Source organism: Physeter macrocephalus, chromosome 20 (assembly GCF_002837175.3).
Source record: "Physeter macrocephalus isolate SW-GA chromosome 20, ASM283717v5, whole genome shotgun sequence".
NCBI lineage: Eukaryota > Metazoa > Chordata > Mammalia > Artiodactyla > Physeteridae > Physeter > Physeter macrocephalus.
This window is the reverse complement of record NC_041233.1, coordinates 72,026,210-72,051,600: the sequence shown is the minus strand read 5'-3', so window position 1 is coordinate 72,051,600 and position 25,391 is coordinate 72,026,210. Positions and strand designations below refer to the sequence as shown.

General features: G+C 36.5%; 1 protein-coding gene across 1 annotated transcript in view; it reads left to right on the top strand.

Moving 5' to 3' along the window:
* RAB11FIP2 (RAB11 family interacting protein 2) overlaps positions 1-25,133 on the top strand; it is a 41,361-nt gene extending 16,228 nt beyond the window's left edge. The window contains exons 4-5 of the mRNA XM_007111121.4: positions 15,034-15,079; positions 20,864-25,133. Coding sequence (XP_007111183.1) covers positions 15,034-15,079; positions 20,864-21,091 — 274 coding nt within the window. The 3' untranslated portion in view covers positions 21,092-25,133. The remainder of the gene's footprint in view (positions 1-15,033; positions 15,080-20,863) is intronic.
* The last annotated feature ends 258 nt before the right edge of the window (positions 25,134-25,391 follow it).

Genomic DNA, 25,391 nt, shown 5'->3' with positions numbered 1-25,391 from the left:
ACTGACTAGAACTTTTATGCTTAACTCCCCAGATACTACTTGAAACTTTTTTACCCTTTGTCATCCTAATACTCATTATAATAGTTCTCATTAATTGGTACATCTCCCCGTGGGTTAATTTGCAGACACCAACCATGCCATCCTTTTGCTAACTTACTAATGCAAATTGATATTTATAGACTTCAAAATTGAAAACAATAAAAGCTGTAACAAAAAGACAGACTTTGCTAAGTTATTATCATTATTATTATTTTGAGCTGAGAGACTGAGATACAGAGATGATCTGTGAGAGAAGAAAACAAGCCAAAAAAATCCGCAAAAACTACTGTAGGCTAATAAACTGATGTGAAAATTTCTCAATTTACAGCACTTGACAGGTGCTAAAAGGAAAGCATCTTTAATTTTAATGTGTTGTTAGGACCTCTTTAGAGAGACTGTACAAGTTATTAACAAGGTCCTCTGAGACAGGAGACGGGTAATTAACAAGACCTATGGAGATATAGTTTAGGTAATTAACGAGCTCGTAGGCACTGGACACAGGATAACACATAGCGGGTCCAATAGTTAAAGAGAACAGGTTGTTATGATATGATCAAATACAAGATGTAGTATGTAAGTCTTCTTGAAGTTTCTGATAGGGGAGTATTAAGATTATAGTCCAATGACCTTAGTGCACTAATTTTTGTAAATCATATATAAATTTTTTGCTTTAAGATAGAATTTGAGAGGATTATTGCTCTGTAAAATCAAGCAGATAAGCTTGTTACGTGTAGATTAATAATCTTCGTTAATTGCCATCAATGAACATGTATATTTTAAGAGCAATACATTGAAGAGACATAAATTACGTGATTCTAAATTTAGACTTTTATTCCGTTTAGTTTTTACCTGTGGCCTCTTGGCTAAAATTGTCCATTCCAAATTGGCAGTCTACTTTCCTTGTCCAGTTTAAGACTGTCAGGGTCCAGGGCAGAGAGAAGACTGTCCTGCCTCAGTTTGGTTTTTACATAATATGCAAAGGTCCCTCCAGTCACGCTCTTATGGTACCTTTAAGTCTGAGACTCGAGAGCCCCAATTTCAGATACTTGGTCTAATTATTTCCAGTGTAAATTTGAAATTGTTGGGGTATGAATCGAGTTCTGGTTCAGAAAGCTCCCAGTCAGCAAACCTTTATTATAAACATGTTATACTCTGAAGATTAAGAATATGAAGAAAGCCCTGCAGGTCTGATTCATTCCATTGCTTCCGATGTGTGGCTGCTCCAGGCCATCAGTATGACTTTTTCTGAATTTCAGATCTGATAATCAAATGATATTTTCATTTTCATTATTTTTGGATGAACAGCAGTACTCTAATAAGAGCAATACTTGCTATAGACAAGGACAGCAGAGGTTATTAAGATATAAATCCTGCTCTTAGAGCTCATAAAAGCAGGCATGTAAATATTAGGTCTGAATTCCATGCTCAGGACTGGACACTGTATAGGCATTGGGGTACTATGAAAGACTTTTCAGTTGGGTTGTGATATGATCAGAGTAATAATATCTTAGATAACTCTGTAGCATGGAGGGGGGGTCTGCTGGGGCCAGGAGTGGGAACAGGGAGGAGGCTTTGGGGCAAGAGAACATGTTGGGAAGTTACTGTGATTGTTGAGGTGAGAGTTGATGGAGGTCACTTGACAGTGAGGATGGAGAAGAAGGGAACCTGTCTGAGATACATTTCTGGGCTAATATAGATGGGATTTAACCATTCTGCTTGTGTGTGTGTATGTGTGTGTGTGTGTGTGTGTGTGTGTGTGTAGGGGAGGGATGGTGGGGGACTAGTAAAGAAGAAAAAACAAGGAGGATTATTCCAATGATGTGTCTTCCATCGGTGTCTTCAATTTGGTGAATCACAGTACTGTAAAAACTGTATTACAGCAATGTCAGGTCTGTAGTCTTGAATCAAACTTGGCATTTCAGTCCTGATGGAGAGGGTTACATTTTTTTGTGTTTTTAATGAGGTGCTGTCTTGTTTATTTTAGAATTTTGTTTTTAGAGAATAGGAATTATGTGTTTTGAGTTATTTGAGACAAGCAAGTTAGTATCAACATAATAACAGTTCTTGAGAATTTGCTTTTGAAAGCCGGAAAATATTTTGGCTTCTTTGAACACAAGAATGCAAATTTCTGTAACTGCTTGTGGACTTAATGCATTTAAAATGTGTTCACCTTAACACTGTAATTACTCCAGGTATTTCTCTCCAGTGGTTTTTGGCTTTACCAAACCTTGCCCCCTTTTGTTAGCTTCTCACTAAGAGAATAACTTCTTTCTTTTATACTTTTCCCTTACTTCTGTATACCACTTTTCCAGGCCTCCTGCTTCTATGTTTAGAACATTTCCTTTTGGACTACTGTGACCATATCACCTGTGGTTACCTTTTTTCATAGCAATAAAGCTTTAATTTTTAAAATACGGGTGCTGTTTTTATATATTTAATATATGGTGGTAGTGTTACCTGATTATTTGATGCGTTAAATATAATTCAGTATTATTATATGACAGATAATTATAATGTAAATGTGTAAGAATTAATATAAATATTAAACTACAGTACTATGTAACTATTTTGAATATATTATACATCAAGTAAAAATGTTTTATGTATTTTATATATTTATTTTAAGCTTAGGTATGTTTCTGACAAAAGTGCTAATACCACTTAAATAGCAATTACATGGATCAACTTGTCCAGGATAAAACTTAATTCAAATTGCCAATTTTTAAAGTTATATTCACAAACATGTTTGTAAAACTCTACTAGGGCTAGGGGTGGTTGGGTTGAAGATAAGATTCATAGGTTACTAGTAGCCCCATAAACTAGGGAGAGGGATGTGTAAGCAGTGACCTGTAATCCAGGCAGAGTGAACTGTGTTGAACACAGCATTTGCTGCGGGAAGGGAGAGGAACAGCTTGCTAGAAATTGGGAAATGCTTCTTCAAGGAAGAGGCCTTTGAACTTTTGTTCCTGACCATTGAACATGATTTTTTACGTTGGGAGTGAGTAGATAGACAATTGTTTTAGCAAATAGCAAGAAAGCTTATTTTAAAAATTGTGAGATGCGTTTTGAAGGAATGTTTTATAAATTGTGACTGTGTACTATTATATCATTAGTTGTCTGCTAACTACTTAGTAATTTTACCATTGCTTTTCTAGTTGGAGCTATAGTCTTTGTCAGTCATTCCCTGCCTGGTAGGTTCCTGAGGAAGTATGTTTGCTACTTTAGGCTACCAGGAGCCAATTAGTGAGTGCCCTGCAGCAGCTCTGCATTAAGTATAACAACCTCTTTGTTATGGAGCCTGGTGTGGGAAAGGGGGTATTCAGGTTAATCACATATTTTGTTTACTTGAGGTGAACAATATATTGTTTCATGTAGATTTTTTCACTTTAAAAGAAATTAAATGCCCCAAATAAATTTAAAATGGAAATCATACCAAACATAATTTAATATTTGATTCAGAAGGTATATTTGATTAACTACTTCTACCTGAGGATTTTTCAGTGTTACATGAAAGTGTAAATATAGTAATAGAATATCTAAATACAGTAATAGTAGAATATCCTAAAGCGAGTATAAGATAGGTTTAAGAATTCAGGTTTAGGACTCAGGTCTGGATTTGAGTCTTTGGAATAGCTATATGACCTTACTTAGCCTTTCTAAGCCTTATTGTAAAATGGAATAACAACCTTGGTGTTGTGGAAGAGATTAAATGATGTAAGGCACATAAAGTGCTGAAGGTAGGTTTGCCACATGGTGAACCTGGAAATGGTAGCTCTTGCTATGATCTTATTACAAAGCATCTACAGAATCTGTAACAATTGCTTTAAATAAGTTAAATGAAATTATTTACAAGTAACAATATATTCTCAACTTTAAAAACCGTAAATAAAAGAACTTACGAGCTCGTTTTTCACCGACTGATAAAGGACATACATTTGGTAGAAAACAGTAAACCGGATAAAAGTTTTTTTCAAGATGTATGTTCAGTAATAATCTTTGATGAAATAAACTAAGCCACATTGAAATTAAGTAAAAGTATTCCCTGTATTAAGTAGAAAATTTATTTTATGACTTTCAAGGCAAAGGTATTCTAATCAGTATTGCTATAAAATCCTGTGTTCAGAAATTATCGCATAGCACTAATAAGGACAGTGCAGGGTAAATATCTAAGCTGTGGCTTTACCTTAAAGCATGATGAGGTTTTCATAAACTCACATGACTGAGTTCAAATTAAATTGTTCAGAACTATCATAGTAAGAAGGATAAATGCTGCTTACTAAAAACCCCTCCGAGTCGCCTTTGTGAAAAGGGTCCCTGCCTTAGGAAATTCACACAGGTAGTAGTATATCCCTTCTAACCAAGGTTTAGAAGTTGGCTCTTTCATTTCTTTATCAGTGAAAGTACACTCTTTTGTCTTTGTTTTTTAACCAAGAGTATAAGATTCTACTCGAGTAGTCTCCGAGCTCAACGTTCTGAGAGATAGTATAATGTATAATTTCCAGTAAAATCATTATACTTATCTATTTTGGGGAGGGGGCTGGAGAGTGCATCTTTACACAAAACAGTAAATTCTTTTCTAGCAAAATTTTATTAATTTCGTAGCCCTGCGAAACCAGCTCTTACTTGCCAAGAATGTTTTAAGGCTGGGCTTTTCAGCCTAGGGTGTAGCATGGCCAGAAATCCCCCAGTCACCCCAACAGCTCTGCTTCCAAGGAGGATACACAGGAGTTTGGGGTTTGTGTCACCCAGTGGAGGGGCCCCAGGAAGTCTGGTTGCCTTGAGTGCCTCTCCTTGAAGGGTCTGCAGAGATGACAGGTTAAGGAAGCAGTTGCTTTCTGGCCAGGGGCCTCATTGCAGGGTGTCCTTGAACATTGGAGGCCTTCCTGGTGACCAGAGGGCACCAAGGCTTCTTTTCCAGAACTTGGCTTTGTCCTGGGTACAGAGCCAGCTTGTGGTACTTTTGGCCAAGGGTGTTGTGGGCCAACTTGCTTCGCCCCCCACCTTCCTGGAAGAGTTACCTCTGCCCAGGTTGTCCTCAACCTCTCCTCATAGGAAAAGGCTGATCAAGGATGCTCGGTTGGCCTTGATCGCAGACAGAACCTGTGCTCCGTCAGGCCCTGTCAAGGGCCCTGGTGCCTTGTTCTCATCGCTTCTGTCCGGTGTCACTGTTTGGCTTCCAAATAAACAGAACTTGCTTTCCACTCCCCCGTACCCTCAAATAGACTCTAGTGGATATATGACAGACACTGGACCAGGGTCTCCGGAGAGCAACAGGATAATCACAACACAATTTCCCAGAGTGACAAGGTTCCTAAAGATTTAAGGAGAAGAGATTCTTTTTCTACTAAGAGAAGCACAATTATCATAGGGAGTAAATGTAAAAATCTACCTGAATTTTTAAGTTAAACTTGAGATGTCAAGGCAATTTTATGCTTGTTGTCAGATTTATTCTCATGGATCAGGGGTACTAAAGAGAACAAGGTTTGAGAAGCTTAGTTTTCAAGAAATGGAGAATTTTTGGAGTTCATAGAGATTATGTTTGGAAATTTGTGAATTGTTTGATTGACTATATTTTAAATAATCATTTCTTTTCTTCACCGGGAGAAAAGAGTAAGTTAAGCTTGATTGAACGTGATATTTTTGATGAAACATGCCTTAATTTCATGGATATCTTTCAGTCTTCAAGTTTTAGGACTTCTTCAGCAGTATCGTCATTACCATTTCATGATGGAAAAGCAGCTAGGTCTGAATTTGCTGTCCATGATCTTTTGTGTCACTGACCACTATTTCCTAATTGTCTTGCCTATGAGATCTCATAGAAGATACCCTGTGAGAATAATAATAAGTAAATTACTGTTAATCCCCGTAGACAGTTATGTATTAGGTTCTGTTTTGCCATCGCGGTATTAGTGTGCCTGCCCAGTCCCAGGAGAGATAATGGAGTATTTTAATCTCTAATAGCATTAATTTGATTTGGTACTCACTCCCCCCTCCAAAAAAAAACAGAAAGGAAAAAAGCAGTATTGAGTTGCACTGTGGCTCTTAAGCCCTATTTGCACGTGTAATAGACATAATTGAAATGTGCTAAAGGTTGAGTTTACTAGTGGAATCTCTCTTTGGACACTTCATTTTTTAGGGCTTTTATAAAAGGAATCATTAAGAACATTTCTTTAAACTCCTTTAACATTGAACCTCTATGGAATAAATGTTTTCAGGATTTACCAGAAAATTTTCAGTTGAATCTGTATTGTGGTCAAATACCTAAACTGGTAGACCTGGTTGGCAAACGGGATAAACTGGCCAGTTGAATAGATTATATTAGAAGTCACCAATTTGAAACTTATTTCAATTCATATTGGCAGTTTTAAGTATCAGAGTAATTCTTTCTGTCTTAAAAAGAATGGAAAAATATTCCATTAATATGCTGTCAGGTCTAGATAAAAGTGATCTTTGTTATTCAGAAGAACGATATCCTCTGTTCTTTGGGGACTTGATACCTTGTTATCGAAACCTGTATTGACCTACTGTTGATTTACTCAGTCAACTATTAGCCCAATTTTTATTAAGCACTGGCTGTTAATTTATTCAGCATACATTTGTTAAGCATCTGCCATACCCTAGGTACTATGTCAGATGCTAGGACTGAAAAGATTGAGATATCATTCCTTCCTTTAAGCAGTTTGTAGTAGAAAGAGGTGGGGAGGCCAGGGATTAGGATAGATACCCAAAATGCAAACTTAAAAAAAAATTCATTTTTAGAGCAGTTTGAAATCACAGCAGAATTGAGCGGAAGGTATGAGATTTCCCATATACATCTTACCTGCACACACATAGCCTCTCCCATTAGCAACATTCCCCACGAGAGTGGTACATTTGCTAAAATTGATGGACCTACGTTGACACGTCATAATTATATGTAGTCCATAGTTTACATTAGGGTTCACTCTTGGTGTGGTATATTCTGTGGCTTTTGACAAATGTATTAATAAAATGGTGTGCGTTCATCTTTATAGTATCATGCAGAGTATTTCTACTGCCCTAAAAATATTTTGTGCTCTGCCTATTGACTGGTCCCTCCCCCCAAACCCTTGGAAACCGCTGATGTTTTTACTGTCTCCATAGTTTTTGCCTTTTCCAGAATGTCATATAGTTGGAATCATACAGTCTGTAGCCTTTTCAGATTGGCTTCTTTCACTAAGTAATATGCATTTAAGGTTCCTCCATGTCTTTTCATGGTTTGAGAGTTCATTCTTTTTTTAAGCACTGGATAATATTCCATTGTCTGGATGTACTAGTTTATCCATTTACCTACTGAAGGACATCTTGGGTGCTTGCAAGTTTTGGCAGTTATGAATAAAGCTTCTATAAACATTGGTGTGTAGGTTTTTGTGTGGACATAAATTTCAGCTCCTTTGGGTAAATACCATGGAGTGCAATGGCTGGATCCTATGGTACAAGTTCCTGTTGCTCCATATCTTTTTCAGCATTAGGTGGTGTCAGTGTTGCGGATTTTGGCCACGGCAGTAGGTGTTTGGTGGTATCTCGTTTTAATTTGCTTTTCCTTGATATCATGTGATGTGGAACACCTTTTTATGCCTAATGCCATCTGTATATCTTTATATCTGTTGGGATCTTTGGCCCATTTTTAAATTGGATTCTTTTTTTCTTATTGTTTACTTTTAAGAGTTCTTTGTATATTTTGGGTAACAGCCCTTTATCAGATATGTCTTTTTCATATATCTTCTCCCAGTCTGTGGCTTGTCTTTTCATTCTATTTAACAGTGTTTTTTCGCACAGCAGAAATTTTTAATTTTAATGAAGTCCAGCTTATAAAAATTCTTTGTTTCGTGGATCTTGCCTTTGGTGTTGTATCTAAAAAATTATTACCATACCCAGGATCATCTATCTACATTTTCTCTGTGTTATCGTCTGGGAGTTTTATAGTTTTGTGGGTCTGTGATCAATTTTGAGTTGATTTTTATGTAAGGTTTGTATCTAGGTTCATGTATCTGACATTGGAATGGCACTTTGTCATACAAAACATTCCATTTTAACTCTCTTTTAATCCTAATTCTTTGAAATAGGTGGTGAAGTTTCTATTTCTTGATTAAAAATAAAATTTGAAATTTAGAGCAGTTTAATAGGTTGTACCTGGGTACTGGGTGGTGGGCAGTAGGTTTGGAAAGATAAATATCGTCAAGCCCAGTAGCCTTTGAAAGCCAGGCTAAGATTTTGTTATTGTTCCAGAGGAAGGTGGAGGCCAGAAGTTTTTTGGCAGAATAATGAGGTTAGACTTTAGCTTTAGAATGTCCTACCCAGCCATGTTGCATAGGCTGGATGGGACAAAGGAGGAGTGACAGAGACTGAGAGGAGGCTATTACAGTGGTCCGGGCTGTTATAGTCTAGGTGGTCATGTGGTCTTGTGAGCAGAAAGGTAGCTGTGAAAATGAGTAGTGACGAAACAATGACAGATCCATGTCCAGAAGCTGAATGGGGAGAATCTGGCAGCTTATTGATGAGGCATACAAGCTGGAGGCTGGAGTCAGGGGTGCCTCTGAGGCTTCACCTTTGGTGACCAGGAGACTGCTTGTACCAGAAGGAAGAAACAGACAGAACTAATGGAGAAGTCAAGATGATGATTGGTTTGGGAGAACTTTGAGGTAAGCTAAGCGCAGGTAAGATACCCAGTCTGAGACTTTAAACAGACATTTGTAAAGGCGGTGTTGCAAAGGATAAAGTGATTGTGGTTGAAGATCAAAGATTTAGCAATCATCCATCCATACAGTGGTGGCAGTTGAAGTAGTGATTTCCAAGATAGAGTGGAAAAAGAGGTTTGAAAACAGAACGTTAAGAAATAGCTAGTGTTTCCCACCTAGGGTGAAATGGGGAAGAAGACAGGTAATCAGAAACATAGGAGAAAATTTAGGCCACCACATTATCACAGAGGGGGAGAGTCTCAGAAAGAACAGTCATCAAAGGGAGCTGAGAGGTTAAAGAGAAGGAAGCTATTACCTTAAGTGAAAATCGTGTGTTGGCAGTGAGTATCGGTGGCGGGGGGATGTGTTTCAGGTTATAGAAGGTGAGGCAGTGAAGTCAGGAAGACAGCAGGAGTCACTTGGGAGGGAGCTGGGAGGGCTGCGAGATGGGCAAAATGAAAGTGGTGGAACATCTGAGGGGTAATGGACTGTAAGTGTGCTCTGGCGAGACGGGTGAGGAAATACAAACAGGTTAGGAGACAGTTGGGATGACAGTGGGGGTCCACAGAGCAGGTCTGATGGGGTGAGGGAGTGGGAGAACCGGAAGGTGAGGGGGATCAGATGGAATTTCAGCTGTATGAGATCTTACTGTGAGAGATCGCACCCCACCTTCCTGATTACTGTTGCTCAGTTGAGAGGAGCTCCGTGTGTGAAAATGTGTTATAAATTGTAAGGCAGTGTAGAAACGTGCAGTGGTACTCTTCAAACCCCAGTCACTTCAGTTATACCATTTCAGAACTGCACTTTTTCTTTGGCTTCCTTTCTTTCTCTCCTATTTTAAATTATTAAGTGAATAGTTTTTGGCATTTATTATATATTCTTGTATCAGTTAAAGTCCTAGCAGGAAACAAATGACACACTCAAAATGAGTACTTGAAGAAAGTTTAGTGAAGATACCATGTGTAGAGGGGTGGCTAGGGTTAGGACACCAAGGAAGGGGTAGTAGAGCACTAGGGCCCAGCAGTATCTCGAAGGGACTGCCATGCTTAGGTGTGAAGGAACAGCTGTCGCTGTCTGTACAGAAGCTACTGGTAAAGCTGCAGTGCGGCAGCGGGACTGAAGAGGTTGGTAGGATAGGGCTGGAATAATACCCTGTCTCCCCTCCTTTCTGTCCTCCAGTCTCTTGCGGGTGCCTCCCAGTGGCAGAGCACAACTGGAAGCCAATGGGCAAGGGGACCCAGGCGATACCCTTTCCAGAGATCAGCCTTCTGGGGTGCAGAGGGGGGCAGAATGGAGCAGGAGGGGCCAACAGGAAAAAAATTCAGTACCTGTTGCTTTTCAGCCTTTGTTCTATCTCTTGAAGATTGTCTAAGTCTTGTACTTTTCTTAGTCATTCTGATTGGAAGAATCCTCAGGAAATTGTGTTGGCCTCCTTGAAACCAGCTGTCTCTGAGCTCCCAGTAGGACTGAGGACGTTGAACCCCGGTGTGGGAGAGGTGCAGTTTATGGCTAAAGAGCTTGGATGGTGGTCTTTGGCTGCTTTTCTTTGAATCCTTAGCCCCTTAGTAACTGTGTTACCTTGAGCAAGCTTCTTGATTTGCTGTGCCTGTTTCCTCTTCTGTAATTCACATTGTAAGATTGTTCAAGGATTAAGTGGGTTAACATGCAAAGTCCTCACAAAGGTGCTTGGTACCATGGTTAAAGTCCAGTGGTACCAGTCGTCGCTAGGCTGGTGTCATTACTCTCTGCCCTTGCTTCGCTGTAAATGGTGTATTTTTCTTTTCCTCTTTTCAGACTCATTAAAGGTTTTGTATTATGTTGTAGTTCTCAGTTTACACCCCTCCCCCTCAACTACATTTGTCACCAAAGTGAAGCTCCAGGTCTCCAGAGCCCACTCTGTCAGCTAAACAAGAAGATCAGTAGGATACTCTCCTTTGAAAAGAATTAATGTCCGAAGTTCTTCTGTGATAAAGTTATACTTATTTCCTATACACCATAAGAAACTGAATGGTGTTTAAGAAAGTTACTCCTCCACTCTGCTTTTCTCTCTTTTCCCCACCTCCCAGACAAGCAGGACACGTCCTGAATTTTGCAAATAACTTGAATTGACTTATTAAATACAAAATGAGTCAAGTTGTAGGGCAAAGTGGACTTAGCTTTATAATTCCAGCAGTAACAGGGCTTGGAAAGAGGTATCATGGAAGATGTAATAATAGTTGTTTTTAAATGCCTTGGAAAGAACTTCAGGTGTTGTTATGTGACTTCTCCTTCAAAGATTTAACATCCTAGAGCTAGGAATTTACACAGTTTGCATTGTCTTTTACTGACAAGGCAGCTAGTTAATCAGTTTTAATAGATCTTTGTTCTTCTGTGGGCTTTTTTTTTTTTTTTTTTTGGCATGACGGACTTTTTCACTGTTTATAGTCTCTTCCCTTTCTTAGGTATTGCTCCAAAAGAGAGCAAAAAGAGTTTTAAAAAGAGAAAAGGAAGGGCATAGAAGAAAACTCTGATCACTGACGAATGCTTTAGTGATTTCTGTATTGGTCAGTTTTATCCCTTTATAAATGTTGGTTTGCTTTTCTGGCTTATCTTTGGAAGACTAGTCCATAGCAGAAATTGAAGGACAGTTTCAAGGTTCACCAATTTACTTACTCAGTATTTATCCTAACTTCAAAGTAAATTAATGTGACGTTATTGAAGAGATACTAATGATTCCTTGAAGTACATTTGAGTACTGTTAATTTTAAAATTTAGAGTTTACTAGGAAAAATTCTGTAAAATTTGGAAATATCACAAGGTAAAAAATAAGCTTTTATTAAACCTAAAAACTTCAGAATGTTAAGGTAAAGCATTTTATTAGTTTAAACTATTTTTAAAAATATGAATTTAAAAATATTTTGATCAGTCTCAAAGTTACTTTAAAATCCTCTGCTGCCACCAAACTCTTTCAGTTCTGATTTCAAAAATTAATTTTTTTGAATTCTGAAGTTTAAATTTGTGTAGACTTTTTCAGTGTGAGCATGTCTATGTTTATTTTTATACCTGATTAAAAACACCATTTTCCTTAACCTGTCAGCAACTCAGTTGAGCAGACTACATTATTCAGTATCTTGTCTGACATGAGGAAGCAGTCCAGAAAGAAAGATAGCATAAATTGGTGCCACACTTCGAGAGAGACATTTTTCCCCAAGCTAATTCATCCAGTTCAGTTAACTTTTTTTTCCCACTTAAGGACAGATCAAAAAAAAGCAGCTGTGAATGACTGAGCTGGTCATGTATTTGACACGTCAGTTTGTGAATATAAAGCCGAACACAGGGGAGGGGTTCTGCCTTTAGATTCCAGACAATGGCCAGTACCAGAGCCCTGGCCTCAGATCGCTGCACTGGGCTGCTGGAGAGTGTGGGCGAGCTTAGGTTACACTCGGGTACGATGGCAAAGAGCTGGGGCTCGCTGTGCTCCATACCTCTTTCCCTTACAGTTGTGACCATTCTTGAGAATTCTCAGACACTTTGCAGGTTGTCAGTGAGTTTCACTTTAGTCCCATAGGCTAAAGCCGTTGGATAGTACATTTGGTTAGGTTTGTGATTTTGATAAAATTTTTGTCCTAAATGTCTGTTCCTTCAAAACTCATTACGATAAATACAATAGCAGCATTTCTATTTCTCAGTTCAATAATTTCTTCCTGAGACATATAATGAAATTTATACAGTCATAATGCTGTTTATTCTTCAAGGATGTGATAGGATAGATATGAAACATCTAAATAACATTTTTGGAAGATTAAATGTGTCAAAAATGGCCTATTGCTCTATGGATCAGCTCTAAGAGCCTCATCTTCTGCATGACAACCCTTCAAGGGCTCCTTCCCATCCTGCTGCCTGTTTGCCAGTCTCCTCCGTGTCCTGCAGTGGCACCGCTGTCCGGCAGCCCCAGACAGCATGTGTCTTCAGAGTCCTCTTTCTCTGGCCTGCCGAACCTATAACCGTCATGTAATTTTAAGTTCTACTTTTTCCTTGACTTAGTAGACCTTCCTTGACTAATGCTGCGGTAGAACGTTTCCTTCCTCTGGGTGGCCTAAGAATTTAACTCTCAGGAGTGCTCTCCCCCTACGAGGGCACCTCTCCTGTGTGCTTACTCACAACATCAGATTAATCCACGTGTCCTGTGTGTTCAGGGCTTCAGCAGTGCGGCCATTGCTCACTAGGTAGATCTGTGAGCAGAAAACAGGTCTAGGACTGTGTCGCCTCCAACACTCATCCACTGGACAACCTCACACAAGCTACCTAACCTCTCTGTGATTCATTTCCTTCTTTTGAAAATGAAGATCATACCTACCTTAAGGGTTATGAAGATTAAATGAGTTAATTTTGGTAAAGTGCTTAGCACAGTATCTGGCACTTTCTAAGTGCTATGCAGATGTTTATTAAATAAATAATTTACTGAACATGTTCTGTCTGTTAACCACTGTGCTGAGTGTTTTACATGTGGTCAACTCATTTAATCTTCCCAGGAGTCTTACATGGTAGATCCTGTTACCATCCCCATTTTACAGAGGAAGGAACCCAGACACACTCAAAGGCAAGTAAGTAGAGGGCAGAACCAGGATTTGAGTTCACACCACCTGGTTCCAGGGCCCTCAAGCACTTCTCTGCCTGTAACCAGTACGGTGTACCGTTACACTAAATGTAAATCAGTTTGTCCTCGAGAATGTCACAGTTGGATGGAGAGAGATACAGCAGAATGCGTTTCTTGACCTATTAGAGAGCAACGTGCTGTGAGATCAAGGAGAGATTAGTCCCACTGGTCCCTGATGTTGGCCTCCTTGGACTGAAAATCAGGGAGGCTGAGAACCGTGCGTGTTATCAGCTGCTCCCCCGGCACTCTAGGCCTAGGGGTACCACATGATAATGTATTTTGGGTTTGTATTTGTTTTCTTTTAAGGCACTTTTCTGTCAGGCTTTTGAGACTTTGCCGGTACAGTGACTCTAGTCTGGGACCATACAGAACACCATAAGGACGGTGAAGGTACAGGGGATGAGAAAATGGGTCAGCCGAGTCGGCCTGTAAATGGTGCATCGTAGGTATTTAAAACATGTTTCAGTCTTCCCTACCATGTCACCCAGCTCTACTGAAATACCACATTTATCCACAGGAGCTCTAGGTAAAAAAGGTCAGTAATCGGTTCTGGAAGCGAGTACTGCAGATCTTAGTCATAACAAATGAAACCTTGGATATGTGAGAAATTCTCTTGAGGTGGTTGTACATGCCTGCATGCCCTGTAGATTTACAGCTGGGGATATGTACTTGTAATAATAGATACTTCTCAGTGTCCAGACTTTTTGTGCATACAGTCAAAAGTTTTAAAAGTGAATTTCTTCAAAGGATTCCAGTTATTTGGCTGATAAAGCACAGATAATGGGAAAAAAAAATTTTTACAGTTAAGTCTTTTTTTTTTTTTTGGAATAAAAAGGTTCCTAGGACAGTAATGCTTTGTAGAGGTTCTAACGGCTAATACTCTTAAGTGCCGGGTAAAAATTAAACTTGAATAGCAACGATGAAATATTTACTCACCAGATGGCTTTGAAGTTTAGCTTCTTTTTGGTTCCAGTCCCCTTCCTAATGGACATGTTTCAAAGAAGAAGACGATTATAGCATTCAGCTGTGATGTTTTCGTCCTCTGTGCATGCAAGAAATCCATTTTGTTTTGGTCCATTTGGGTATTTAAATTTTGAAGACCAGCTACTTAGGAATTCATTAATGACAGAAATGGTTCACACAGCTCCGAATTCATTCTCCTTGACAGGATAACATTTAAAGGTTAATTTTTCTAATACCTATAGAAATAATTGTTTTAAAAGATTGCTTCAACTCTTTTAGTCTACAGTCTTCCCAACCTAAATTTATTTAAGTCTCTATAGTTTTATATCAGAAGGCCTAAGGTAAGTTAGTGTGTGTATATAAAATGAATAATAACATTATAGAATTTAATTTTATAAAATATCTCACTAGGTAAAATCGCTTATATTTAAAGATGTTTAGAAACTACATGTTAGAGGCACAGTTCTTCAGTTCTAATAATACTGAAGGGTTTTCCTTCAAAGTTTAAACTAGCTGCTTTTAGAATGTTTAGTAAATATTGTTTTTCTTTTACATCCTGGGTTAAATTTCACTCACTCAGGTAATATAGGAGTTTAGAAATTGTTATTGCAATGTTGGTTAAAATGTTCTGTTTTTATGTTTCCTCCCACGTGTACTATGATACGCTTTTAACATTTATGTTTGTCTTTTATTGCTCAGTTTTCATATGAATCCGACAAGTAATGAAGACCTCAGGAAAATCCCGGTAAGTTGCAGAGGGGCTTAGAGAATTACCAAAAACCAGGCCACAAGCCGTCTTTCTGTCTGGGGCACATTTCTAAAAAGGCCTCCGTCTCCTTGAATCCCTCAGTTACCCACAGATTATAGCTTAGTGTGATGATTTAGGGGGAAAGAAAAAAAGCAAAATTCAAACTCTATCTTTAATATACCATAGGGTGTGACTTACGTATGATCTATGGAAGTGTACGCAAACATAGTTATAATTGAAGCCAATTTAGAATATACAGGTTTTGTTTGCAGACTGTTTAAAAATCGATATGAAAGCTGTATGTCAGGTCAACATTATAGTTGTGAAATAAGAGTATGTGGAGAAAGCTTGCATTTTGTTACTGTTGTTGTAAATCAGGTTGAGGGGAGAATAAACCTGCTTGTGAACATTTAACAGTAGGAAGAGCTTCCTGGCCGGAGACCCATTTAACCAGGAGTGTGTGTGAAAGATCCTTTAGGACACTTACCTTCCAAGTCAGAACAAAACCAAATATATTAACAGGCTTCGTAGCGACCAGCTAAATTAACTCACATATTTTGCAAGGATTATTCAGATGTCTTAACTTCATTTCATTGTTATTTGAAGTCCAGTTTTCGACCGCTGTTCCGAGTTGCAGTACATCTTCAGTCTATTCTACATACTATACTAAGCCTAGAAAGAATAAGTTGCTTTACAAAAATATGGGCACATGTCTTGGTAGGAAACTAAATTCTCACTGAATAACAGAAATAGAGCCTTTATTCCAAGAGGCTGGGGGTTGCTGTTTGAACCATCTGTCCTTAATGTGTGTGATCCAGATGTATAATAAGAATTTTTCAAAGCAATAACATAACACAGTCTTCTATGGTGTGATAGGCTGAGAAGAAACCATGGTGTTGTGTAAACCATTCTAAATGCAGTCATTTGTCTTTTAAATGGTAGAAAACATTATAGAGGCAGAGGACTTTGTACTGTGTTTTTGCTGTTTTAATGTACATGATGTGTACGTTTTGATGTTTCATAAATACTCAAGTCTTTATATTATGGAAGACTGGCGAGAAACGTCAGAATATATGAAGTCAGCCTTTGATCAGATAGTAAAATGAATTCTATCAGGCCGTTACTTAATCTCAAACAAAATGCGACATCAAAAAATCGATTTTATGTGCAGCTATTGTTTATTAAGTAACCTTAATTACAATTTCTATGTGCTTGTAAATGTACTTTTCCAAATCTTGTAATTTATTGCCGTAAAAGCATCCTTAGAATTCTTTAAAGAAATAAAATGTGAAAATTGTTTTAGTTAAGGGATTTAAAGGTGATAAAAGAATCCTTGATGTGTGATTATTTTTCTCTGGAATACTAACCATTCTAAATGACAGTTAAAGGATTACTAGGTGTTGTTAATTTACTGCAAGATACAATTAAGAGGAGAAAGCTCATCCTCTTACTGATCGTTATTGAAAAAAAGTATTTGAACAAGTTTTATGTTGAAGATTAGAAGATGTTTGAAGTAATTTACCTTAAGTTCTTCAGTAATAGCTGTCCACCAAGTTATATTTTTTTTCCCCTTCTGGACATAGTATTTTGTAATTAAGTTTGTATGTCTTATATGCTAGTGCCAACACCTGTCTGTGAAAGCAGTGTTTAAACAGGAGCAGTAGCCAGTTGAAAGGGCAGTGTGAGCTCTTTAAGGCCTAATTAAGAACTGAAAGGGAGATGAAGGGAGTAGCACAAAAGATGTGAAAGTAGCTGAGATGATATTCCCAGAGCAAAGTTCCTCATTAGAACAATAATGAGATGATCAGAGAATGCCAAGCCTTCATCTTATCTCTCTCTCTCTCCTCTAGTTGCCTTGGATGTCAGTTAGTACCCCACCAATATTTGGTTACCAGGACAACCTTTCTTTAAATCTTCAGTTATTTTGAGTCTTGATAATTTGCTTTTGTTGAAATTTAAATATTGTAAAAAATATACATTTCCTAGTTTAAAAGGCTAGACTGTGAGTAAAGTAGAAATAGATCACTAGTAATTCTCAAAGTATTTTGCACAACTGTTATTTAAAATTCCAGTTAGACAACTTAATGTAATAATTCTGTTCACTCACCCAACTCTTATTTTCTTATATCTGCATATGGAAATTTTTAACAGAGTTTGGGTAGGAATGAAAAAGGATTGGTTATGAAAGGGAAGAGAGAAGAAAAATTTACATTAAATTTCAATATAAGAAAACATCTTAAAAACATATGTGCCATCTATATGGAGTGCTAGAGGAAAAACTATAGAGTACTCAGGAGTCCCATGTTAGGTTATTTGAGTCTTTACCAGTTTGGAGATTTCTCAATTTTAGTTTTTCCAAGAACAGTATTAAAAGTATCTTTTGAAAAAATAATTCATTTTTATATTTGCCTGAGAGTTTTCCTCTTTAAGCAAAATAATTTTTGTAACCAGAAAATATTTTAATTTCCTACTGTATTAGTTAATATTAAGCTTTATTTTATTTGGAATTATTTTAACAAACAGAAGGATAGATGTATTTATTGAGTATATTAGTCAATTTATAAGAATCTTATGCCTAAAATTAGAAGGTTTACATGATTTTCAAATATGGGATAAAATGTGGAACTAAGCATAAAACTGTTTTCGATTATTTTATATTCTTTTCCAGAATATAGTTTATATAGTACATGTGTTTCTAAGATGTTTTTTTGCATAAAAACTTGATGCAGAAATTTGGGGTAAATTTTTCACATAAAAGGACAAATGGAAAATTTATTGAAAAGGTCAGAATTGTATTTCCAAGAAATCTGTTTATCCATAAGTATTAGATGGTTGTGAGGGGGAAAAATAAGCCAAATAATGGATTTGTATACTCTAGATTATGGCTTATATCTTAAGTGTTGAATAATATTGTGGGATAATAATTGATTATTTTGAGAGATTAAATTTTAGATTGATTTGTATCGTGGCATTAATTTAAACTCCTTATGTCAAAATAAGAATTTTTTGACATGTCTTTCATCCTCATTGTCTGTAGAGAAATGTTAAAAAATTATTTTAACTACATTCTCCGGTAGCACTGGTATAGTGTTAAATGTAACAATATAAATGATTTTCTAACTGCATAGTATCACTTAATTAGTTTGGAGAAATCAGTTCATATATGTATAATTTGATTAAGAGAGGCCCAGTCTGATGCTATTATTATGTTAAATTAAGAAAAAAAGTGAAACAATCAATTGGTAATGAATCCCATTTAGTTTAATTTCATTAATCCCTGCAGTTCTCACAAGAACTGCTATTTTCCAGTAAATATTGTATTAGAAAAATAAAATCACATTAGTTGGACATAATCAAGTTTTTAGAATGCAGTTCTGAAAAACCTCTTTGCAGACCAGGAAATGTTAGAGTTGAAAGGGACCTTAGAGAACATCTCATTTATCAGAGAAGGAAAGTGAGACTTCGGTGGGTTTCTGTCTCAAATTTGTGCAGAATTACTTAGGTCAAAGTAAGAAACTTTAGCTTATTTTTAATTAATGTTTAAAATATACTTAGCTCTATGGTATGTCTTACCTTTTCTACAGAAACCTGCTGAGTATAATCAATGTCAATAGGAATGTGTTTAGGAAAATCTAAGTTTTGTATCTCTAGACTACTTATGACCAATTAAACTAGTAAATATGTGTGTATACTTATTCTAACAAAAGGTTAATTGATCTGAAAGAGAAGAGAATAAAAAGTAAACCAACACATATCTCCAGAATTGTCCTTTAGTTGTTGTAAAGCAATATTCTGAAATGTTTTGGGGGACAAAGGTAATCTAATTCATAAAGTTGTATCTATACCCAGTTTCTAATGGTAAAATAAGTCATTTTTAAACTTCCTCTTAGCATCCTCTCTATTCTGTTAATCTAGTAGAGGCTCCTCCTAACTTTTGTCTTTACTATTTAAATAGCTTTGTAACTAATCGCGGTCCCTCTAAATGATCTTACCCACTGCTGCCATCTTCCTAAAACTTAGCTTTAGTCATCTTTCCTCTGTTTAGAAACCTTCAATGGGCTTTCCATTTCCCATAACACTAAGTGTGATAGCATCAGACACCCTTGATGGTCTGTTTGGAACCCACTGTTTCAGCCTCTCTCTCTGTGCCCTGTCCCGAACCTTATTTCCCAGCCGTACTCCACTGACCACCTTTATTGGCCACTGTGCCTTGAACCTTGCTCCCTCCTTTGAACAAGCAGAGCCACTGCTTGAGATGCCCATTACGCATTTCTGCCTGGCAAAATCTTTGAAGGTGTAGTGCAAGCTATATCTTCTCTGCAAAACCTGAGAGATTCTATGGATTGGAGAAGTTTTCAGCCAGGAATATTGTTTTGCCTTTATCCTAGAGAAGGGAGTGTGCTTGGGTAACACAAGCATCAAATTGGTGTCTGTGCTCTAGCTTGTTTCTCTGGTGCAGTAAAGTCGTGGGGCCTGGGGAGGAGGGGATAAAAAGTTACACTTCGGCTTTACTGATGAAAACTCCTGGATGCGTAGCAAATTAAAATAGATCCTGAAAATGAATACAGACAACTTTAACTCCTATGACAAAAAAGGAAAAAAAAGACCTTTCTACATTCACCAGTCCTTGTTCTCTGTCCTCCACTGAATAGATTAGATACTATTAGTCCTTAAGAGCAAGGCCAATTTCCTCAGTATTTTAGTTTATTTTCTTTAAAGCCAAATGGAAATGTTTGGAAAGAAAGCGATGAAAACCATTTTAAGTTGTTGAATGTAGTGATAGAACTATGTATAAGAAGGCATAAAGATTGCTACTTTCTATTTTGGCATTATATTTTACATAATGAAACATCTAAATAGTATGCATTTTAAATAGATGATGTTACAGTGCCTTTTTGATTAAATTTCTGAGAAATATTGTTCTTTTAATATTAGGATGCTTTGTAATAAAAATGATTTGAATCAATGCCTTTTTTTGGGTTTATGTTTGTACCTTTGTGTTAAGAGAATTTTCACCAACAGAATAAGGTTAAACAAAATAAAGTAAGTGAAATGGGAGAGAATGCAAATATACTAATCTTAAGTGTTAGCATGACTGTAGTTCAACTCTTGAGTTTCCTGACAACCAAGGCAAAAAGGGAAATAAAATAAATTGTATAGGTGTTAGTACTAGGAGGAGAAAATAGACTAGTTACTCAGAGGAGAAAAGGTTCTATTTGCCTATAAGTTAAAACTGTAGTTACTCCCATGGAGCTTCTTATAAAGGATGCTCATGGATTTAGTTCTGAATGCCATCAACATTTCATAGCAAACTGGAGAAGCAGAGTTGATATTGCTGTTTCTTGTAACCATCTTCGATAAAAAGGCAAAGGCATAACATTAAACTACAGTTCAGTGGAAGCAATTCCACGAGGACTAAACTAATATCCAAATGTATAGTTTTCAGTAGCTTCTTATATTTCCTAAAGTTAATTCTTACAGATCTTTTGATTTTGTCTATTTTAATTACGTTTATTATTGAACATTTTATCTCTTAACTTAATCTTAAATTACATGGTCATTTTCTTATATTTAAGAATTTAGAGTTGTAATCAAGGCTTTGGTGTATCTGCTTTAGTCCTTTTCTCAGAACTGGCTAGCCATTCTGTGAACTGTCACATTGGTTCTAGCCAAGGATAGAGAAAAGTTTGACGAGGGTTTGAAACAGTTGAACTTCAAAATAACTCATAATTTGCCCCTGATGTGCTGTCTGTTAAAGTGACCGTCTTTATCCTGTTCTAGGACAGCAACCCTTTTGATGCCACTGCAGGCTATCGTAGTCTGACCTACGAGGAGGTACTACAGGAGCTGGTGAAACACAAAGAGCTCCTTAGGAGGAAAGACTCCCACATCCGGGAGCTGGAGGACTACATCGACAACCTCCTTGTAAGGGTGATGGAGGAGACGCCCAGTATTCTCAGAGTGCCATACGAGCCATCCAGGAAAGCTGGCAAGTTCTCCAATAGTTAATAAGCCAATGGTTCTGCATTTATAATTGGGGAAAAAGGAAAGGAAGAAAGAGAGAGAAAAAAATAGAAGAAAAGCTTGTTACTGAGAGAGACCACACTATCAGGTTTCATTACATACTCTCCTTCATTGTGAAGAATTGTTTCACCTGTAAATATTAGCAGGGACTATCAAGAGTGACCTTTGAAGTGAGCTAAATAATTTAAACCTTTAAAGTGAAAATGGGCCAGATTCTCGTGAACAAGCAGTTCCTTAGGATTCACTTAGGTGCTGGTGCCGGCCCGCTAATCTGCCGTAGGCCTAGAAGTACCTTCAGAAGTACAGGACTTACTCCTCAGGAACAGGTTTCTCATCACGCAGAACTGATACTGTGGCTGATTTCTCAGAAGTCAGTTTGTACAGATTTAGCTGCAGGAATACTGCTCATTATAAACACTACTCAAAAAAAAGTTCATATTTTATATACATATATGTACATGAATAATCTGTTCATGTATCTTTGTATATAAAATACATGCATATACCTCATATATACATGTGTTTTTAGAACATTTAAAGACAACTGGTTGCCTCTAAAATTAGGATACCAATTAGGATTTCTTAATTTGAAAATATATGTGTGCTCTATCAATGCAAAACAAATCATCATTGCTACTATAATGGTTTGTTACACAGAAGCTGCTTCAAATCACTCTTGACTATGTGAACCTTGGTTTCAAAATAAGCTGCTACTATATATTATTCCAGCATCAAATCTTTTCTCTTTTTCCAAAAGTAATGATCTAAAGCCCCTTTCTAAAGAACGATGTATTTTAGGAAACTTCATTAACTTTGCAACAGCATGAATTTCTTGAATTAATTTTTTATCTTAATATTTGAGTTTTGTTTGAGCTATAAGCAGAAGATAAGCAGATGTGGTTTGTTGGGATTCTGAGTGTCTTTAAAATATTCAGTACTAGCAAAGAAAATATTAGGAAGTTATATCTGAACATAATTTGGAGGGGGGGGAAGTAGGTGATCATTCTGATGCCTGATAACCCAAAGCAATGAACAAATTCTAGGAATGAAGAATTAGGCTTGGTTTTAAGTTACATAAATAATGGAACAGATGGTTGCATTTGGTTTCTGAACCAAAATAAGAGTTACTAAAGGAGGGGTGAGTTTTTAGAATAGATCTTTCTTTGCTAGCATGACATTTTACACTATTCTGCAGCCACCCTGTAAGGATAGATCAGTATCACAAAATTGTGTCAGCTTTGTGTTTAAGTCTGCTCCCCAAAAATGTTGACTACTCTCATGAATTTTCTTTATAAATTTGTACAAAATTAGTCTTTAAAGTGAAAATGATATAAAAATATTACTAATCATCTGCTGATTTTTTAACTTTAAAAGTCTGAAATACGTACTATGAAATACTGAATCTGTGTTTTCTAAAGGAAATTTAAGATGAAAAATTCACCTGTATATGGAGACATATATTCCCCAATCTTTTACCAAATGCATTTCTGTGTAATATTTATCTCTACTGAGACTTCATTGAGAGTTAAATACAAAGCACATATAATAGTTTTGCTCAGTTTAATATTTTGACTCAGATAACACTTGGCCAAGCTTATATTCACAAGCTAAAATCCCTTGTTGTTTGTATTTTTCTGAGTTTCTTCAGTTTTTCTATGAGAGCATAAATTTTGAAATTCTGAAAATTGTTCTGAAATACAAAAAATTAAATAATTTTTAATAGGAGACAAGGAAAAATAGCTTTCACCAACTTTTTCCTCCACTTCTAAATTTCTGTAATAAACCTCACAATCCGGTATTGAATTTTATTTTCCCATTTGAGGTCTTGGTAGTTCTTTTTAACATGGTGCCATTTTTAGTTAACATTTATTAAATGTTGCACAATTCTTAGTATTTGTTTTTTCTGTTGCTAGTATAACTGAGGCTCTTCTTACACTTTTAAAAGTACTAAAATCCATGTGTTTGCAGTATTACGACATTATCTACAGATATTTTAATATGTTTTGGCCAAATTTACTCTTTAAAGAATGAACCACGATGCCAGTGTTGTACTGGGGATATGTTTTATGTAAATAGAGCTCATGAAAAAGTATGGTTAAGGGACTGCCATTCTTTTTATGAGGAAATTCATTTTTAAGGAGGATTCTTTGCCTGTATAAAAACTGTTAAGGATTAGACTTATCCATACGTTAATGATTTGGTTATAACTGCATCAATATTTTTGTCTTTAATTCTGAGACAAGAATTGTATTGAAACCTGAATCTGCATTTATCACTGCCCGAAATGTTCTGTTCCGATGTTTATGAACTTTCTTTCACTCGTGACCTGGAATCAGACTGACTATATATATTTTTTCATAATCAATCGGTCAATATAAGGAACTAAAAACAAAAAGTAAAAATGAGTTCCTAAGTAAACATAACAGTGTTTCCTGTGTTTGTGGGCAGAAGTGCAAATAGAGTAGTTTTAATTTTTAGCGTTGTAGAAAAAAAGGCCAAAAGATCCCATTAGTTTATTTTTGCAAACTATAACTTTTAAGTATTCTAATGGTATATTTTGTTAGTAACTTAGACAAGGAAATAAAACATATGTACTCATTAAATAACGCGCAGCACAATAGACTTATAGACAGAGTTTACTTTTGCTTTTATGCTTAAAAAAGGCATGCTCAAAAATATTTCCACCAATAAGAGGATTTTTTTAAATTGCAGAGTTTATAATAGTCTCAAACCTGTCTTAAGCTAACATACTTCTGTTACATAATTAAAAATATTTCTGCTAATATTTTTAAAACAGTATAGTTCTACAACCAGCTCCCCTCCCAGTTCTAAAATTCAGCTTCAAAGTATTGAACATAACTGTCCTACCACTTAGGCTTCAAGTTCATTTATTAAATACCACGGAATAAATCTTAGAATTGTATATAAAATGATGTGTCACCCATTCACGAAAAATATTTAAGTATTGCTTTTTGCTGCTGTATTCTGCATTGAGCCTAGTTTTGCCATCCTCCCATGAATGTAGTATTATCCATAGATTATGCATAACTACAGCTATTGCTTTTAGCAGTAAGTGAAGATTTCGTTGTAATTTTCCAGCTATGAAAATGTTGCCTGTATTTAAAAGGGTTTCGTGAATGGAAACCTAAGTAAAACTCAGCTCGCTAGTGACAGACTTGCTTTCCTCACATCCTTCACCAACTCCTCCACTCTCACACCCCACTGCCTACCACCCCCATAAGGGTGCTTATTCTTTAGCAAGGAGAATCTCAAAAAAAAAAAAAAAAAAAAAAAAAGAATTGCTGTCTTTAATATATCTAGAGATTGTTACACTAGAACTTTTTTTTCCTCTCAGGTTCTTAGAAAAAGCAGCCTACCTTGGATTTGTAAAACAAGGTGAAACTTTCTGATGTCTGTGTGCTCATATGTCTTATCGATATGGTTGGTGTCACTTGTGTGTGTGTAGATGAAATATGAAGCATGCTCATTCCCTCGATCTCTTCGAAGGATCGCAGTGCTGCTGGTTCATGATTGTACATGGAAGGGTCTGTCAGCACACACTGAAAGCCCCCATTTTCACAGATTTATAAGTTTAATAATCCAGATGCAATCATTGGGGGTATTTAATATGCAATAGGTAGCATCTTAACTAATTAATCTGCATAAGATGGGTTTTCTGGTGTATTTAATAAGAAGTGTAGAAGCTCTTCAAGCATTAAACTGGAGTTGACATTTTATTTCATTTATTTTCCATGTCAAAAAATACACTCTTACAATGGAATTGAAGTCGTAACAAATGATACATTTGGGCCTGTCAGTCTTCGATCTTAGGGGTGGTTTGATTTTGAGGTACAAAAAAAAATGCTGCAGATCTAGAAATGTATATATTTAGCAGGTATTTGAAAGGTACAACAAGCGTTATTTATAACTGAAGAGTATTACACTTAGTAAAATGCTCTAGTAACTTGTATACATTTTTGCAGGTACAAACTCCAAAGTATGTAAGCATTATGTAACATGACAGTTGTATAATTTATGTAATCTGATGCATGAATCAGAATTTTTATATATGATTATTGGTTTATTATAGTTGATTAAAATGTTTAATCTTAATTTGGTTGTCATAATTTCTTATCGCAGATAAAACAGCATGAATATTCATTTGTACATGAGCCCTCCTTGTCTTTTAAAAATACAGTAGGACGCGTCTTATTATTTGATGTATGGCAGCAAGTATTCTGTAAGACCTACAGACTCACTTCACTATGAAAATAGTTTTGAAAAG